The following is an 18,736-nucleotide window of genomic DNA, read 5'->3' as shown; positions in this document are numbered from 1 at the left end:
GGGCACCAAAGCTGGCTCACGCTGCTTACAGCACTGTGAACCACGGAGGAGCCCAGTCACCGGCATTCGTGGTTCCCTGACTTTCTCAGGGAAGGGCTATTAGCATGCAGAGATTAAAAGGAGCAGCTTTACTCCTCCGTGGAAGTAAATAAAACCCAAGATCCTCCTTGCAGGCCTCAGATGCCAGGAAATTAAAAGCTGCTCTTAATTAGCTTTGCAAGGCCCCACCTTGCCTTGGGAAAGTGACAAACACCACGCTCAGGTTTCACCCTGCTCAGTGCAGCAGGATCCCAGGCTCTGGACAAAGGACACCGATGCTCTTGCCCCAGGCCAACAGCAGCTAAACAGGAGGAACCGCTGAAACCCGGACTGTTTCTACCAGCCTAGAAATTGCCTTGCCAAGATGCAAATAGCAACAAGCCAGAACAGGAAGGAATCTGCACTGGACCCAAAATACCTCCTCTCCCTGGTGCTCTAGCCAGGTGTCCGTCCCTCATAATTTTCAATGCAAGCTAATAACAGCTCATCGGGCAGTAGGAAAAAAAAAAAAAAGTTTACTGCACTGGGCCAGATTTGTCATGGGCATTTTAGCAAGGAAAAAGCAAAGCAGAGCAACTGCAAGCCTTCCACTGGGCAACCCTAGGGTTTGCCTCTTCAGCACCACCACTATTCAAAAACTTGGCATCAAAAGCTAGCTCTTCAATTTCCTCCTTTTCCCCGGCTCTGCATGATCCCTCAGCCTGCCCCAACCTCACACTTCCCTGCCCAGGTATCCGTCCAGCAGGTCTCCAGCAGCCTGTCCCTCTGCATGCTGCTGCTGACACAGAAGAGAGGTCTCCTCCCTCCTCCACATTGACTTCTTCGTAATTTTCAGTCCCTACTCAGCTCCACCCTCTCTTCCTCCTACAGCAGGTCCTTCGAGCTCTACTCCACCCAGGTTTCTTTCGACCTCTCCCTTTTGCCTTCCCATACTCTGAACCTGAGCACTCCTCTGAAAGCACATCAAGAGCCTCTGGATGCCCGACGATCACGCTCAGCTCCTGGGCTGTGACTGGCTCTCTCTGCCACCTCCAAATTCCTCCTCTGAATTCCAGACTGCGTTCATTCCTTTCTGGTGAGACCTGCACCTCTGCAGTGCTTCATGGAGAGTGGACTAAGTGAGTCAGGTAGCTTTTGTAGCTCTAACGTAATGATTTAGCAGGCTGTATCCCTAAAACCTATACCCTAGCTGATGGGCCTGCTATTTATCCTGCTGTTGTAGCGTGCCACACACTCACAGCCCTGCAGAAATCACTTTATGCAAGCCAGGTAAAGCAGAAGTCAGCATACAGCAAGGTATTTCCTCCTCTGGAATTCAGACACCCTCATGAAAAGCACAGTGAACTTATCAAATGGAATTTATAATTTTCCATTAAATCGTGCTGTATCACCCTGGCAGCAAATCCCTGCAACAAGGCAGCAGATGCTCCTAACACAGATTTAATCTATCACTTCAAACAACCAGAGTATAGCCACCATAATGAAAAACTCAGACCTGAAACCGGCAAGATTCCACATGGGGCAAATAAAAAAGCAGCAAGACAGAAGAATATTCAGCACTGCAGGACGGAGAGAAAGCAGGATTCACTTCTACAGCTTGGAAGAGAGAGTTCAGGAAAGCGCAGCGGTGTCATTCAGAAATGCCAGGAGGCAGGCAGATCATCTAATCAGATCAAGAGCAAAGCAGCAGCAGGAAGGGGACATGGGAAGTTCTGGTACAGAAGAAAATGGTGCCACAGAAAGAGCAAGAGATTGCTGGTGGTTTTGGACTCTGGAGCAAGTAAATAAAAGACAAAAGCACATCAGAGGTGGCCTGGTAGTGGGTGCTAGGTAAGAAAACCCACAGGAGAGGGGTCAGGTAAATTCAAACATTTTAAAGAAAGTTGTTTGCTAACTGTAAAACACCATGACTTTTCCAAAAGGCAGCTACCCCGCCATTCTTTTGCTTCAAGAATCACCTGCATGTGGAAGCCTACTCCAAAAATCCTGCCTGAGCCCTTAAAAACAAACTTGCTACCAAAGACCGTATATACTCTCTAGTTCACATTTTTCTAACCGATGTCCATTTGCTGCTCTCCTCTCCCGACTCTACACACCCCCCTCAGTAGCCCTTTAAACTCTTCTCGCAAATAGGCACACACAGTCCTATGCTACAAGACAGGCACACTGCCCCCTCTCCCCACCCAATCTGCCTTCATGGTACACACAAATCCTCCTCCCAGTCTCTCTCTCTCAAACAAAAAGCACCTTTCTGTGAAGTGCTACTCAGCTGGAAAGCATGCTCCCTACCCCAACCTAAGACCTCTCCCATTGCCCTCCCTCAGAGAAAATACATGCCCAAAATAAAGAGTACTGCTGTTCCGTCTTCCCCTGGTGGAAGGGCAAATTATCTTCATCCCATATCCACCTTGTGTAACATGCAGATTCTTACTCCTACGTTAGGTATCTGCCCCTACCCACATGGCCCTCAACAGCAATATCCTTAAATAATGCTCTTCCTGCACATGAATTATGTACTTGGGACTAAAAAGCCTTCACTGCTCCAGCAAGTTCTATTAGCACAAACCATTAGGACACAGATAGGGTTAAACCTCAGGTGGATCTAACCTTTCGTCCTTGTTCCACCAAACTGCAGACCTCCTTATCAGCTGCCTCCAGACCACCCGTGGCACCAGCTGGAGGAAACTTGGGCTGGGGGGGGGGGGGCTGGAAAGGGGAAAGACTGGGGCCTTACTTCTGCCCGCTCTTCCTGACGCATCTCCCAGGGCGCAGCATCTCTAGGCAGCAGCCACCAGCTCCTTGGCTTTTCTCAGGAGCAGTTAGCACTCCGAGGGGCTCTGCTTGTTTCCTCTGTTGTTCTGCAGCTGCACGTATATGGATGCTCATCTTGCTTGCGAGGGAGGGTGCATTCAGGTTTTGCTAGGCATGGGCTGATACCCGTCACAACTGGAGAAAGCCCATAGCAGCTGCACTTGGTACAGACGAGAGTGAGTACAGCAAGTCCAAAACGGTACTTCCTCTAAGACCCTCCTGGGATACGCGGCACAAGCAAGGTGGTGTCTTTGCATATATTCATCTTCGGTCGTTTTCTCTTGGTCCACTTCTTTCCTGAGCTCGCTAAACTTTGAGCATCCATTAAGTCATACGGTAAGTACTTCCATGCTTCAGCTTAACTACATTTTGCATGAAAAATTATTTCATTTATTCTGAACTGAGCCCTTTTTGGTTGCACTTAATGCCTCCAGTCCTCATGCAAGGAGAAACAGTGGGCAGTTGCCCTCTGTTCATTCCCTCCAGGTCATTTGTGATACTCCAGAGCTCTGTCATCTGATGGAAGAATGGCACTATCTTTTTCAGACAGACTGAAGAGCTCTTGTAAACAATTATTTCCTTTGTGAAAAAGCTGTTGCATATTGGGTCTGACCACACCATTTTCTGCTCCCTGTTCTCCGTACCTCTCCTGACTTTACTACATCTCTTTTAAGAATAGAGGACCATAATCTTATCTGTCTGTGCTCTATTGTTTTTCTAATAATTCTCTGCAGAACAGTCTAAAAATTTGGGGGAATTCAAACACCAGAGAGGAACCCCAGATCCCAGGATAGTTCGTGGCAAGAGCTCCAATGCTTCCAAGCCGAACAGATGTTAATAGCCGGAGTTAAACAACAGCCCTCACAAATACAAGCTGCTTGGGTGACCACAGGAAGGAGACAGTACTTCAGACAGGTACACAGTACCTGCCTTCACAGGCAGGACTACATCTATCTGATCACAGACTAAATAAAATGTCAGTATAAAATCTGCATTTATAATCTGGAAGATGCTCTTCAAAAGCTAAACAAAACCCAGAAGTATGTCAGTCCAAATGGGTTCAATGTAAAGACAAGGTAGGACTATGACTACTCAGCGGGATACGAAGGAGTTGAGCAGCACGAGAATCGGCAAGTTCACTGCAGGTATGTCGCAATTAGCCTCCTCTGCAGAAAAGACACTCATTCATAAGCCCTAACCAGCCTGTAACACATGTTTTCCAGTAGCTTGGGAAATATCCCCACCTAAAGTATAACAAGATCCCAAGCTACATGATAGAAGAGAGCTGATAAAGTATCATACTAGTGTCTCCATACCTCAGCAACACGCCCTCAACAACTGAATCCCAGAAGCAGTCCGCCTCACAGTAGTGCAAAGGAAGACAAGCAGGAAAGGCAGAGAGAACACAAAAATACCAGAGAGCAAGAAAAAATATGCCATTTCTATACAAGTGAATCTGTTTAGGTAGGAATGCATAAATTGTACAGTTTAACAAACCAAGCCAAATTATTTTGGCCTGAATCAAGAACGAGTTTTTGGTTTGCATGTTGGGTGGGTTTTTTTCCTCCAGATTTCACGGCAAATTTCCTAACATGTCAGTAATTCAACAAGAAACTTTAAAAGAAGAAATACTGACCTGTTTCTCAATTTTTTCAGTAAAAAGGTGACGTAGTCTATATTCACTGACAAGCATCTATCCAAACAAGCTATGGTCAAATTCTCTCTCTATGGCACAAGTAATAATTAATTATCGTTTTTAAAATGGTACAATTTCTACAGGGGATATGTGGTAAAATTTCCTCCAGAATATCCTACAGACCAGTAAAGCCTTAAGGCCTTCTCCCTCCTGAGATGCAGGTTCACATTCCAGTTCTTTTTTGCAGGACCCTGTACTCCAGATTACACAGTACAAGAGGCACATCACGTCCTTTCGGTTCCTGCTAAAAAGTACTTCAGGGCCCAAACACAAGAGCTCGGCCATTCCCGAGCCTCCTGCCTTGTGAAAACAAACCCTTTGGGAGCCACAGATGTCTGGGTCGAGCCGGCAGCTGTCTGCAGAGATCTCCAGTCCTCTGCATCTACGGAGAAACCGCGTCTGCAGCACGGTGCGTGGCAGCACACTAAAGATTTAGTATCTCTACGGATTTATGTATCTCTGCACGTTGCCTGTGCAGAGGGCTCTGTGGCTCAGCAGGATCGTGGCAGAAGTTGCAAGCACAGGCGGAAGCCCCAGGTAACAAGCATAAAGCACCTCTTTAATAAACTTGCTTGATACCTTCTGTGCTTTGGGGCTTAAACCAGAGCATTTGAACTGACGTTGTGCTTCGCTTAGCAGCACGCCTGGCTCGTAGCGCCGCCGAGTCGGGTAAAGCGTTTTCCTTCGGCGGGCAGGGGACCCGCCCCCGCAGCGCCCCGCACCCCGCTGCCCAAACCAGGGGCTCCCTTCCCGCGGCCAGCCGCAGCGGGCCAGCCGAGGGCCGCCGGTGCCCCCAGCCCACCCAGGACCCCCGCTCCCGCGGCGGGAAGCGCGGGGCAGCCGGCCGGGACTGGGACAGCCCGCAGCCGCGCTCCCCCGCCGAGGACGCGGGGGGAAGGAGGCGCCGCGGGGAGGCCGCCGCCGGGAGCGGGGCCGGGTAGGCCGGGGCAGCGCCCGCCCGCTCCGCGCACGGGCCAGCGGGAGGCGGCTGCGGGGAGCAGGCGCGGGCGGCCTCGGGCGGCCCCGGCCGGGCGGCGGAAAGGGGCGGCCTCCCCGCCAGGCCGGACCGGGCTCCGCCGGCCTCCAGCTCCGTCAGGCCGGGCCGGGAGCGCAGGGCCGGGCGGCGGTCGCTCTCCCCGGGTGGCGGCGGGCCGAGGCCTCCAGCCGGGCCGGGCCCCGGCGGCGGGGCGCGGGAGGCCCACAACGGGCCGCGGCCTCACCTTGGGCAGCTCCCGCAGCTGGTTGGCGTCCAGCAGCAGCTCCTCCAGCGAGCGGCTGTAGCGGTAGATCTCCTCGGGCACGGCCTGCAGCGAGCAGTGCCGCCGGTCCAGCGCCTCCACGTGCCGGTTGCAGCGCCAGAGCGGCGGCATGCACCGCAGCATCGCGCCGGGCCTCGGCCGCCAGCGGCTGCGGGGAGCGCAGGGGCGGGAGCCGCCGCGCCGGGAAGGGGCCTGCCCGAGGGAGGGCCCGGATGTGCGCGGCGTGGGGGGGGGGAGGAGGAGAGGCGGGCGCTCTGGGCCGTGCGCCGCCCCTCAGGCCTGGCAGCCGCGCTCGGGCCCCGCCGCTCCCGGTCGGCTCCTGGGGCCGTGCCCTCCCCCCCCGCCCCGCGAGCGTCGCTGGGAAACGGAGCTCCCTCCCGCCCTGCCCCGCCCCGCTGCTGAGGCGCCGGGAGCAGCCGCCGGCCCGACAGGCCCCGCAGGCCGCGGTCAGCCCCAGCCCGGGGCGCGGTGGCGGCTGCCGGGCCCGGGCACACGGCGCAGGCGGCTCCGAGGGCAGCGCTGCTGCTGGCCCCCTCCTGCCGCCGGTGCCGCGCCTGCGGCCGAAACCAGCCCGGCGCCCGCCGGGAGCTCATCGCCCAGGGGAAGGAACGTCCAGAGGGAAAAATAACCCCGACTCTGTGACACAGCAAGAGCTGCGGTGGGTTCCTGAATAATTTCCAAGTGCAACGCGCTCTTAACCGGATATCCAGCCTGTGGGGTGAGGCATCGTTAAGAAAATACTTCGAAAAAAGCTAGTGCCGCTGTGTAAAGTTCTGTGAGGCACCAACATTCCTCTTTTAAGAAGAGTGGTTAGACTAAAAGTACACGAAGGGAATCAGAAGCGTGACGTAGGTTCTTGATGAAGGGAGCTCAAATGGTGACTGCAGACATGACTGTGAGCCAAGGGGGACACAACAGGGGTTTGTAGAACAAGTGCTGCAAAAGGAGAAACAGATAACCAACCGTGATGTACATCTTCCCCACACACATGGCAAGGCACGATCATGACAGACCGAGTTTAAAAAGCACAGGTGCTTTGGTTCTGGGACACATCGCCCAGGACGCTGCTTCACAACAAAGCGCAAGGTCCAAAGTAAGTTGCTGCCTCAAGTCATCCACAGGGCAACACAGTCCTCCTTGCTCTCATCCTCTATTGCTTGCGCAGTTTCCTGGTCTCTTAATCACTGCCTTGTTTTTTGCCCAGTTATTACTGCTCATTTATCACCTCTTAATTTCCCACCTCCAGCCCAGCTGTGTCACCCAGCCATCTCCTCTCCAAACAAGAGCCTTTCTCCCAGCTGTTTTTGCCTTGCACAGAGGCCTCCACACCAGTTCTCAAGGTGGATGTTTAACTCGCAGTAAAACTTGGAGAGAGAAATTGTTCATTCCTCAGTGTTTGAATGTGGCACCTCCTCACATGCACCCTTGTGTGCCACTCTGCCCATCACCCCGGGAACAGCCTTAGACACCAGCCAACCCAAGGCAGCACGCAGGCTCCTTCTATACACTCTGCTTTCCTCATACTGCAAGAGTCAGAAATATTTCTGCAACAAATAGAAATGAAAACTGACTAATAGCTGAGTGACATTAAAGTGTGAGGCACTGGCACTCATGAAAAGCAGGAGGAGGTGAGAGTTATCTGGGCAACTGCACGGCCTTTCAGCTTCACCACTAGTAATGGGCAATGGCTGTGAAATTCTGAAGGAAGGATTTTTAAAAAACATTTGGGTTTATTAGTCTTTTATTTGCCTCCATTGCAGCATATTCTATAATAGAGAAAGCAAAAGTACTAGCTAGTGTAAATGCATCAGTTGGTGTAGTACCCCAGCAGAAACCACAAAGCTAGGAAAAAACTGGGGGTGAATACAGGACCTGTAAAACAGATGGCGAATCAGCCATCAGGGAGTAGAAAGATGAGATTTAAATTTTAAGACCAGCTCTAAGCGTTTGTACCAAAATGTAGGAACATCCCAGCTATGTTTCCTAGAAAATGGAGGTGCAGCACAACAAAGCACAAACTGCGATACTTGGAAGACAGTTTCATTAGTAGGTCTCCCTACATTTCAGAACAACTGCAAGGTTACATCAGAGACAATGAGAATTTCAGTTAGGCTTGATGTAGGAGAAACAGAAACAATTCACCCAGCACAGAAAACAACACAGAAAGGGTGTCTGTGAGGGAGCTGAAACTACAAGGGGCGTTTGGATGGATCCAATGAATATAGCAGACAGGTAAGCAACTGATCACATAGGTACCTGTAGACATCTGAAATGCCTCTTTTCAGGTCACTTACAGTTGAGGAAAAAAATTAGCTTATATTGCCTACAATGAGACTAGCTACCAGAACCATCGTGACTGAGTAACTGAAAAACTCTTAAGGAAGGAGATTTTATAAATTTGATTCATTTAGGCTACTAAAACACTAATAATTGCAAGGAATCATATTCTGTGAAAGTACACAAATAAGGGTAAAAAGAAAACAAAAAAAGACCCATCAAAACTAAATGAAGATGTTTATACAAGAGCAGGTATGAAACCGATTGCTAATGCTAGTAGGTCTCCAGCAAGTTGGGAAAAATCTGTCAGTAAAGCTCAGCATTTGTTCTCATGTACTCTGCACATCTTCCCAGTGATAACTTCACCTTGAGACTATTCTCAAGGGCTCTGTAAGTGGGAAGAAAATGGTTTTACTGAAGAGTTCAGATCTTCAAGTTAGAAAAAAAAAAATCTGTAAAGCCTTTGAGCAATGGAAGCTATTCAACAGCAGCTACCTCAACAGGATACCTGTTGTAAGCTCGCAGTTTTGGAAGCTCTGAAGGCACCTAACATTGCTCATCTTGCAAACCATTGAGAGATGGAGATACAGCTCCATTTTCAAGAAATCAGGGATTTGATGTGCTTTTCTCTGAAAATCATCTTCCCTACTTGTTCAAGAAGGAAACTGGATTTTCTGTTTAAGCTTCTCTTGCTCTGTCCATCTGTTACAGGTGCAGCACTAAACCAGCTCTGCCTCCCACACGCTGAACTGCTGTCAGGGTTTTATCATCCCAACACAGGAAGGATCTGATGCTGAATCAGTGCTCACACACACACACTGACTTGCAAACCAAACTGAAGATAAAGTTTTATCAGAGATTACTGGAAGAGTCCCATCGCTGCCTTGTTCCCAGCCCTGTGTGGTGCCGCCTTAATTTGCAGGACTGTTTCTGAAACAACCAGTTTTCTGTGACCAGATTTACTATACTTGAATGCTTACCTTCTGCACAGCAGACATTGCATATAAGAACAGCATTCCTCTGCCCTGCAGTGCGTGGAAATTCAAGCCACTCACGTTTTCACTGGAAAACTGCACCCTATTTGCCATGCAGTTTCATTAAATTTATTTTTAATAATTATTATTATTCATTATCGTTAAATATATCATTAAATAAAAAAACCCAAAAGGTTCATTGGGAAGCTTGGACCTAGAGTGTGTCCTGCAAAATAGCCAGACAGCTCTTTCTGTTGCAGACCATTGCCCTGGGCCAGCTGATTTTGCCAGTACTCTCTTCCTTCAGACTCAGAACCTCCCTAGAACATTGGCTAGATCTGTCACCCGTGAAGGCACCTAGAGCAGCTTCAGTAGGAAGTTCACTGAAACAGGCCTGGAGGGAAAAAAACTCTTTTCTAGAAGCCCCAAGTACTTCAGCTTCCTAGCCAGCTGGGGGAGGATCAAAGACAGCGGAAGGAGCAGAGCTGCATACAAAGGGCTCTGACAACACTCTTGACTACTTCAGTGGAACTTGCATGGATTCTGGGATGAGAAGTTCACAGAGTCCAGTGCTGCATGGTGCCTCAGAATGAGGATTTAGCTAGTGGTGTGTGAGGTGACATCCTTCTGTTTAGGAAGGCCCTCACCTGTGAGTTGTTGGCATCTGAAGCACAGTCATTCCGCGTTTGCCCCTGTTCCCTGCATGGGCCACCGCCTTGGGCAGGATGCGCCCTTTGTCTGAAACAGTAGAGCCGTCACTTAGCCCAGGTCCACTTGGTTTATTCTGTAGGCAGCAAGGACTGGGCATTGAATGAACACATGAAAACCTCAGGTGATCCGGTTCCATTTATGGAAAATAAATAACCAATTGGCAAGGCAGTTTTATTTACACCAGGGAAAAGACTGCCAGGGTGGAAGAAGCTGGGCCAAAGGCAAAAGGAAGATCCATAGCATCAAGGCTCAAGCTCTTCTGCACCAGTCCCCAGGAATTAGAGGTTAGATCCAAGAGAAAATTAAGGTACAAAAACCCCCAGTGCAAAATGCATGTGTGAGAGAGACCGACCTTTGCCAGCAGCAGCTGCACCAGGTCTTTGCAGGAGAGAAGTATCATCACTGAGAGGTCTGACGTCAACAGGAACAGAAGGGATAAAGCTGAAGCTCTGCTTTGGGATCTCTCTGTGAGAGACCCAGGCATGATCATCAGGAAAGACTGACAGACTGCTTTAATATTAACACTCCACAAACCTGCCAGTGAAGAGTCTGGTAATTAGCTCATGGGCGCAAAACAAAACAAAACACCCTTGGCTGTAAATTCAGGTTATTTCAGCTACCCTTGTGTTTAGCTAGAGATAAAGGGCTACTGTCTTAGAAGCATTAAAATTAACAAGCCTTCTATAGTACTGTTAAGCCCTCTTTTCCTGTTAGGCATGCTTTTCAGAAGGATGGGGCAGTCATGCCTGTGTTACCAATATACAGTCCTGTCACCAATAGCCATAAAAATGGAGATCTACACAAGAGGCAGCACATACAGGAAAATGCTGACAAATCAGGGTTTTACCTTATTCATACTGAAACTTGGCCCGTTTACCTGGAATGGAGACGATGTGGACAGAGTCTGTCCAAGTTCCAATGAGATACTGAAAAACCTTGTGTTACCTATTTTGCTTCAGACTGCTACATCCCAAATTATTTGGTCTCTTCCTGCTCATTTACTCTGCAGGAATACACCAGTAACCCAGTAACCCACAGGATTTACAGAATTTAAACTCGTACACAAGTCAACAGCAGGAACTAGACAAATAACAGCATTCCATGGGTTAAGGCCCTGAAATGTGAGGTCCAGGGCCAAAGAAAACACCAGCAGTATGCAGCTCTAATTGGTGCATATATGCAGAATTTAAGCTGGCGATTAATTATCCCTTTTGCCCAAGCATTCGAATCTAAGGCAAGGGACTCAAGACAAAGTGTTTCAAATCTGGGGCAGGTAGGGTGGGGAGAAACAGGAGCGACAGGTAAAGGAATGGACTGGAACCAGTTTAAGGTGAATTCAGATGAAAGTCTCCTGGAATCATAAAATACCTGACTGAGCTTACTCAAGCACCCGCATCTATTGGGGGCGAGACTGCAAGCCTGGTTTTTCAGGGAAGCAACCCTGTTAGAGGTAGGAGAGACATCTCAGGAGGGAGCATCGGTGCAGAAACACGCAAGCTCTTCTTTCCCTGTTTACGCTGAAATGATCCAGTTTAAAAAATTGAAAGCGAATCCTGCACAGCTGGTACCACGCTTCTGCAGCATAGTGTTTTTCTCACCTCCACTTAAGTTATATCCTCTAAAAACAGTGTCTTCGGGCTTACAGGGAAGGCCCCCAGTCTTACGAGAGCTGAAGTTTCTGACCCCTCTGCTGACAGGGAACCAGAGATGCAGAGTCAAGAAACGAAGGCCCATAGAGAGCAGCAGCCTGTTGGCCTCTACTTTCCACCAATGCTGTTTCCATTAGGGATTAGAAAAGTTTAACTCCTTACTGGTCAGGCCGAATCCGTAATCTCCAGCACTCATGCAAAGAGGTTTCATCCTTCCTCCAAACATTTTTGGGATGTTTTCATTAAAACTCAGAGCCTCCTCTGACAGTTGTCATCAGATGAAGCTATTCAATAGTTTGTACAGCTGCACCCAAACAGTATGCTGCCATAAATAAAGCAACAAAGCATCCCAGCTGCTTGGTTCTGTTTCTGTTCCATCAATTCTAGTACTAAGTAAGTTACACATGCTCTGCTTCAAGACATATATGGGCCTCTGTGACACACCACAGCTACCAGTATGATTATCATTATCAGCATATCTAAACGTTCAGACAAAGAACTACAGGAAGAAAAATTTGGACAGGTTTAGACTTCTTGTGTCTTTCATGCAATTACTGCAGATGTGTGCCAGAATCTTAATGAGATGAGCACAATTCTGTCCTAACTTATGGCTGCAAAAAAGTCTGGTTTTGTGGAGTCATGTGACAAGGTCTCCAGATGTTGAGGTTGCTTCTGCAAGCTGCCCACGGTTTTTAAATAACTCACCTCGAAGACCAATGCTGTCACAGAATCAACTGAGTAAGCCCTGCATAGATAAAACCAGCTGAAAACTCTGCACAGTGGTGTCCTTCTGTCAATAGGAAAAGCCTGAAAAAGCCTGAAGGTGAAGTAACTTGAAGACACCTTGTTACCCTGTCAGAAAACTGTTCAGACTACAACCATTTAAGAAGAGGAATATCAAGAAAGATTGAAGCCTCACAGGCTAATGCAGAGGTACCCATGCTTTTGTCTTTACTCCCACCAGATCCATGCCGCACCTGAAGACATCTGTGCTTTCCAGTTTGCTAAGAAAGCATGACACAAAATACAACAATTGGAAGAATGCATGATTAAATGGGAGGTGGTGATTGCACAGACATCTCTGAAGCATCACAGAAGAGGCAACAGGGAAGGAATGGTGAGAGGCCATCAATAAATTCAGGGAAGGGTCCAACACAACCAGTGTTCTCAGGGACCAAGAACCTGCCAGTTTCTCCAAAGGGAGGCTGTGCCAGTGCGACTTTGTGCTCCTCCAGCGTCATCCTTTCAGCCACCAACAGCTTCAGGCCTCCACAGTCACCCAGGTTAGCTATATGGATGGTGAACCCCTGGAACTTGCCCCAAGAGAGGAACACCACAACATTCAACACCACGCAGCGCACCCACCGATTATCCCCACTACCTTATCATCTTTCCCCGAGTTAAGTTTTCCAAGCCAGAATCCCCTGCGCTGAATGAACCATTTCAAATTTAAACACAAAAAACATCCGCTCATGCCAAGCCCAACATGCTACTGACCTGCCATGCTAGCCTGCTGAATGTGTATTTCTATACCTGCTTCAAAATCCTAAATCATTATACACATACATTTGGCCTAAATCAGATTTCTGTTAAGGTATTTGGGGGTCGGACTAGATGACCTTTAAAGGTCCCTTCCAACCCAAACTATTCTGATTCTATGATCCCAGGGAAAAAAAAGCCCACCCTCTTTAATTTCTACTTTTTTCTCCTTAGGTTATTTTGTTTGCCAGCTATTCCTAATCAATTTATTATGTTCAGTCCACACTACAGCATTTTAATTACAGTGTTGTACAATGCCAGATTTTAGATTGGTATAATCACAGAATCGGTTGGGTTGGAAGGGATCTTTAAAGATCACCCAATCCAACCCCCTTCCACCAGACGAGGCTGCTCCCAGCCCTGTCCAACCTGGCCTTGAGTATTTCCAGGGACAGGGCAACAATCCCTGCTCCAGGCAGCCTGTGCCAGTGCCTCACCACCCTCAGCATAACAAATTTCTTCCTTGTGTCCACCCTACATCTCCCCCTTTCAGTTCAAAGCCGCCCCCCAGGTCCTGTCGCCCCAGGCCCTGCTAAAAAGCCCGTCCCCACCTTCCTACAGCCCCTGTAGGCACTGAGTGGCCGCAGCCAGGTCTCCCCGCAGCCTCCTCTGCTCCGGGCTGAGCCCCCCCAGCTCTCCCAGCCTTTCTCCGCAGCAGAGGGCTTCCAGCCCTCGGACCAGCTCCGTGTCCCTCCCCTGGCCCCGCTCCAGCAGGTCCCTGCCTGGCTTGTGCTGGGGACCCCCGAGCTGGGCGCAGTGCTGCAGGGGGTCTCCCCAGAGCGGAGCAGAGGGGCAGAATCCCCTCCCTCGCCCTGCCGGCCACGCTGCTCGGGGTGCAGCCCAGGAGGCGGCTGGGTTTCCGGGCTGTGAGCGCATGTTGCTGGCTCACTGCCTTTTTCATTCACCAGTACACCCGCAAGTCCTCTGCAGGGCTGCTCCCCACCCCACACCTCCCCCAGTCTGTGCCAACAGTGGGGACTGCCCTCGTCCAGGTGCAGGGCTTTACACTTGGCCTTGCTGAACTTCATGAGGTTCACACTGGCCTACTCCTCAAGCCTGTCAAGGTCCCTCTGGACAGCACCCCATTCCTCTAGTAACTGTGCCGCTCAGCTTGGCACAATCCACAAACTTGCAGAGGGTGCACTCAATCCCACTCTGTCATTAGTAGAACTATTGTATACTATCAGTCCCAGGCCAGACCTCTGATGGAAACCACCGATTACTGATCCCCATTTTGACATGGAGCTGTTGACTGCAGCTCTTCAGATGCAGCCATTCAGCCAATTCCTTATCCACCTAACAGTTCATCCACTAAACCCACCTCTCTCCAACTCAGTTACAAGGATGTTGTGGAAGACCCTATCAAAGGCCACACAGAGGTCAAGACAGATGATCTTTTGTCAGACATTTGACTTGTCAAGATATTTATGAAGTTACTTTTGTAAAATATCATCTTGTCAGCCAAGGAGAATTGATTGTACACAAAAATGTGTTAACACTTAAGCTGTCATTCTTTAATCTGCTCTCCCCTTGCATCAACTTTTATCCACTTTGGTTTTTTAAACCATCAACACCACAAGGAAACTCCCAGTGCGGTCTTTATACTTCTAAATCCAGAACAGGAGCAAATAGTGGAAAATGGAAGCTGGACAGACTGAGGCACATGAGAGGTGTTTTGGTTTTCTTTAGTAGGAATAAAACCCTGGAACAATTAAAAACAGTGAATTTTCTCCTGCATCACAAACAAAAGCAGCAAAGCAGCTGGGCTGCATTGTGAACTGGGGGTAACTGTGAGCTACCAGGATGCAGTCAGAGGTCAATGGGACCACCAGTGCCATTGGATGATGCCTTTCCAGAACAGGTAAGAAAGGACAAATGCCACTATACATCTGTTCAAGCAGGTCTAGTCAACTACACTCAAGAAAAGGAAAATTAAGCTAATAAATTCAAAGAAGGGCTGCTAGGGCAGACGACTAGGGAAAGAGCAAGCTGATCCCAAGACTTCGACTCTCAAAACACAGGCGGAAAACAACAGGCTTCTTAATTTGGAACAGATATAAAAACAGGGAAGAAGAAAGGTTGTTTAAGCTAACACGCAATATCGGTACAAAAAGTGAACATAAATCAAGTCATCAATAAAGTTAAATTGCAAATACAAATTTCTAACCTGCAACAGAAGAAAAGTAGAGTGTTTGAAACAAAATACAAAAATTTAATTTTAAAAACATCTCCAAGTTTAGAAGCAACCCACAGCTGCAGGCTCAACTCAGAATTCCCTACTGAAGTTCCTTTGAGATGATTCCTCCTTCATTTGAATGTCTAAACTGATTTTCTTCAGATCTGTGCTGTGTACCGGTTATGTATAACAAGCAATGTAGTACCCCCTTATATACTTAAAATAATTAACATGAGCTAATTCTGTTCCTACTCATCAGCTAGATACAAAGATTACTAAAATAAATGCATTTAAGATTTGTAAATATTACTAAACCTTTGAGCTCTCAACAAACTTGCCCCTCCTCCTGTTTTCCTTTCAGGCAAGGCATGTGTTCCGTATCACTGTCCACAGTACAAGGGCTAGATGTTTATTTCATAAATGCACTTTAGGAGCTACCCATCAACACTACCTGCACTCAACTCAGCTGTGATGCCTGCAGCCTGACTTGCTATTCCTGTTTTGGCACATTAAAGGAAGGATCAGTAAGGGTAACTCTGATCCATCACTAAAAACGTGAGGTCCAAACTATGGTATCGGAATAAACACGACATGAACACTCTAAAAAGGTGCAGCAGGTTCAGTTCTGGGCTCTGACTCACATTTGGGCTCCCAAGGTCAAGCTCCACATGCAGCTCCTCAGTAGGAAGGCTCCCTCCCAGCACCACCCAAGCTACCCTTCTCGTTGTGAATCCAGCAGCACCCTTAGGTGCTGCTGAAATACCTTACGAAGAAACTCCCTCCTCCATTCCAACCGTTTATGGCCCATCTCTGAAGAACACTGCTATTCCAGCCCCTAAAAGGTGGTGACCTGAGTGTTTCTGAAGTGACCACAGTGTAACGCAGGAGCACAAGCAGCAACCCCTCTTCAGGCTCTGGCCCCGCTCTTCCAGGCGGATGAGGCCAGACCCATGCCAGACTCAGCTGACAAGACGTCAGCCCCTTTAACACACACACAGATGCACACTAGCTTTCTTTGCGCTTTTATCCAAACTACAAGTACATCACAGAGATCTGTGCCCACCCTGGAGCATTCTTTACACATGGCTTAAAAAAAGACCAGACAGGCAGAGGGGGCAGGGCAAAGTCTTTCAAATAAAGTTCATGCTGACAGGTCACTGTTATCAAATCTCTCCTGGTCATACACCTCTGCTACCACCTTTCTTCCTGCAAACCAGCGCCCGTTCAGAGCCTGAATGGCTTTGTGTGTCTCTGAGGCCATGGAGAACTCCACAAAGATCTTGACAATGATCTCCGCATCCTCCTCTTCTCCTTGCTTCTCCTGGTAGATGATGACCCTGTTTACAGCCCCAAATTTGCCACATTCTTCTGTCACTTCTCCCTCTAGGTCATCATCAATGTCCTTTGGATCCACCATGTTGCGAAGCACCATCACAGTGGACTGCAGAGAGAAGGGATAAGGGAATTAATACACCAAAGAGGCATCGAGATTAAATTTTCAAAGCCACATCAGACTATGCAGCATGCCCGAGCACCACCAGATATTCCAGTGCTATATCATTACCACATATTCCATGAAACCAACCATGTCTCAGGTTCTCAGGCATAAACTAGTAAATTTTTTTTCCAGGCACTCACAGCACCAATGTCTCGGTCACTGCCAGCTATGCTGTGGCTGGCCTTGGTCAGTGGGTCACGTCTTGTGCTTTTCTTAGACACATCTTTGAAGCACAAGTGACTTGCAGACCTCTTTACTTCTCGTGCTTTTGCTATCCAGTTATATTTTGCTTTGTTATCTTCAGCATCACTGTCATGGGATTTTTTGGTTGGTTGGGTTTTTTAAGACTTTTTGTCATCTCTAAAGCAGAAGGATTAACCAGGTCTTTTACAGCTCTGACAACTGATGGTTGACCAGGTACTTTCATTACAGGGAATAACAACATACAAGTCAAAGAGCACCAGCAACATACCTCTGCTATGTATTGCCCTTTTGCGACTGAGCACCTCTCTGTATCGCAGAATGGTTGAGCTTGGAAGGGACCTCTGGAGATCACCTGGTCTGAGCTCCCCTGCTGAAGCAGGGTCACCTAGTTGCCCAGGACCATGTTCAGATGACACTTCCAAGGACAGGGACTCCACAACCTCTCTGGGCAGTCTGGTTTTGTGCATTACACCCAGCTCTGCCACATCCCTTGCTCCCAGCTCTGGCCCTGCCAAACATCACCGGCTAAGCAGACACATTTTTTCAAGCTCAGTATCATTTTAAAATTCTCGTTCCAGTTCTTATTCACATGTCTGTGTAACTGCTTCTAAGGGCCCACTAAAAGAACAGCAAAACCAAAAGGGTACTTAGAGGTTGAGAATGCCAGGAAGCTTTGGGAAGGGTGTAGTTTAAGACTCTTCTGACATTGCTAAACTTTCTTCACACAATGAATTGGATTCTTTGGGAAAGGTACTTGTGACAGAGGAAACCTGGCTGCTAGGTCAGAAGCCCAAAGATGTATTTAAATTTATGTACCTTTTCAAAGTAAAGGAGAACACTTACTAACTCATCTGTGTCCTCCCTTATGAAATGCATGTCAGCATTATCCCTATTTAGCAAACAGAAGAAACATTGTGGATTCAGTGTCAAAGCTCAGGAAATCTGCGTATCAGACAGGAAATTCAATCACGCACAGGAACAAACCTCTGGTCATGCCTGAACAAGAAGCCCGATGAAATTATCGATACAGACCCTTCCAAGACACCCACCTTTCCACCCCACCACCCCCAAAAAAAATAATCTGTAAATCTGTTTAGTGTTCTGACTTTTTCCATCATTCATTCTTGTCCTCTTTCTCACTAACTTCTGTGAAATTTTGTTTTTATAAATACCTCAGAATTCCACCCTGCAATAAAAAGTTGTGGGGAAAAGGTGGATTCAGTTTGGAATAGACAGCCCCTCACCATGTGCCAGTATCACTTCTTTAATTATAAGCCAAAAGGCCATGATTGTTTGCTTTAATGATGCTAAGTAAACACACAGTTTAATCAGACACCTCCTAGCCAAGCCTCTTCTGGCCTAGTGACTGGTGTGAACCTTCTCCGAGAACTCCGAGAAGATGCTAAAGACAGATGAAGAACCATCACAAGCGGCACACAAGCAGGCAGTCTTTGTAGTTCCGCATGAGCTCTGTGGGGTACCTACAACATGCGCTGCAGGAAGCCTGTACCGCATACAAACCCGTGCAGCTATACCACGTTAAGACAGGTCTAAACTTAGTAGCCTGACATACTGACCAATGGAACCAGCTCAGGGCAGTCACACTGCGCTCACCTCCTGTTTACGAAGCAATTTCTGCATCACCATATGACGGGCACTGCTGCCAGATATGCTCATGTGTTCCTGTTCACTCAGCATCTCTGGCCTCTCCGACTCCTGGAATACCTCCTCCTCTTCCTTCTCCTTTTTGACCTCCATCAGGCCCAGTGCTGGGGGACTGGCCAGGATAGGATTCACAACTCCCACTTGTGGAATAGTGACAGGAATGGGAGGTCGGGCAGGGGTTACACCTGTAAGAGTACAAACTCTGTAGCATAAAGGAAACAAACTGATGTTCTGCAAC

The 18,736-nt window shown here is 48.3% G+C and overlaps 2 protein-coding genes across 28 annotated transcripts in view; both read right to left on the bottom strand.

Moving 5' to 3' along the window:
* Positions 1-6,007, bottom strand: part of SCRIB (scribble planar cell polarity protein) — a 116,208-nt gene extending 110,201 nt beyond the window's left edge. For 12 of the 24 annotated variants that reach the window (XM_055799301.1, XM_055799300.1, XM_055799302.1 and 9 more), the window contains exon 1: positions 5,767-6,005. In XM_055799301.1, coding sequence (XP_055655276.1) covers positions 5,767-5,928 — 162 coding nt within the window. In that variant the 5' untranslated portion in view covers positions 5,929-6,005. Of the gene's footprint in view, positions 1-5,766 lie in introns of all 24 variants that reach the window. The other 12 variants (XM_055799308.1, XM_055799315.1, XM_055799314.1 and 9 more) reach the window with 3 other exon arrangements.
* Positions 6,008-16,137: 10,130 nt separating this feature from the next.
* The window catches only part of PUF60 (poly(U) binding splicing factor 60), a 31,094-nt gene continuing 28,495 nt past the window's right edge, over positions 16,138-18,736 (bottom strand). For all 4 annotated transcript variants that reach the window (XM_005235196.4, XM_055799331.1, XM_013297422.3 and 1 more), the window contains 2 exons: positions 18,448-18,683; positions 16,138-16,572 (listed from right to left, as the gene is read on the bottom strand). In XM_005235196.4, coding sequence (XP_005235253.2) covers positions 16,273-16,572; positions 18,448-18,683 — 536 coding nt within the window. In that variant the 3' untranslated portion in view covers positions 16,138-16,272. The remainder of the gene's footprint in view (positions 16,573-18,447; positions 18,684-18,736) is intronic.

This window comes from Falco peregrinus, chromosome 3 (assembly GCF_023634155.1).
Source record: "Falco peregrinus isolate bFalPer1 chromosome 3, bFalPer1.pri, whole genome shotgun sequence".
Taxonomy (NCBI): Eukaryota; Metazoa; Chordata; class Aves; order Falconiformes; family Falconidae; genus Falco; species Falco peregrinus.
This window is presented reverse-complemented; position numbering and strand designations above follow the sequence as displayed.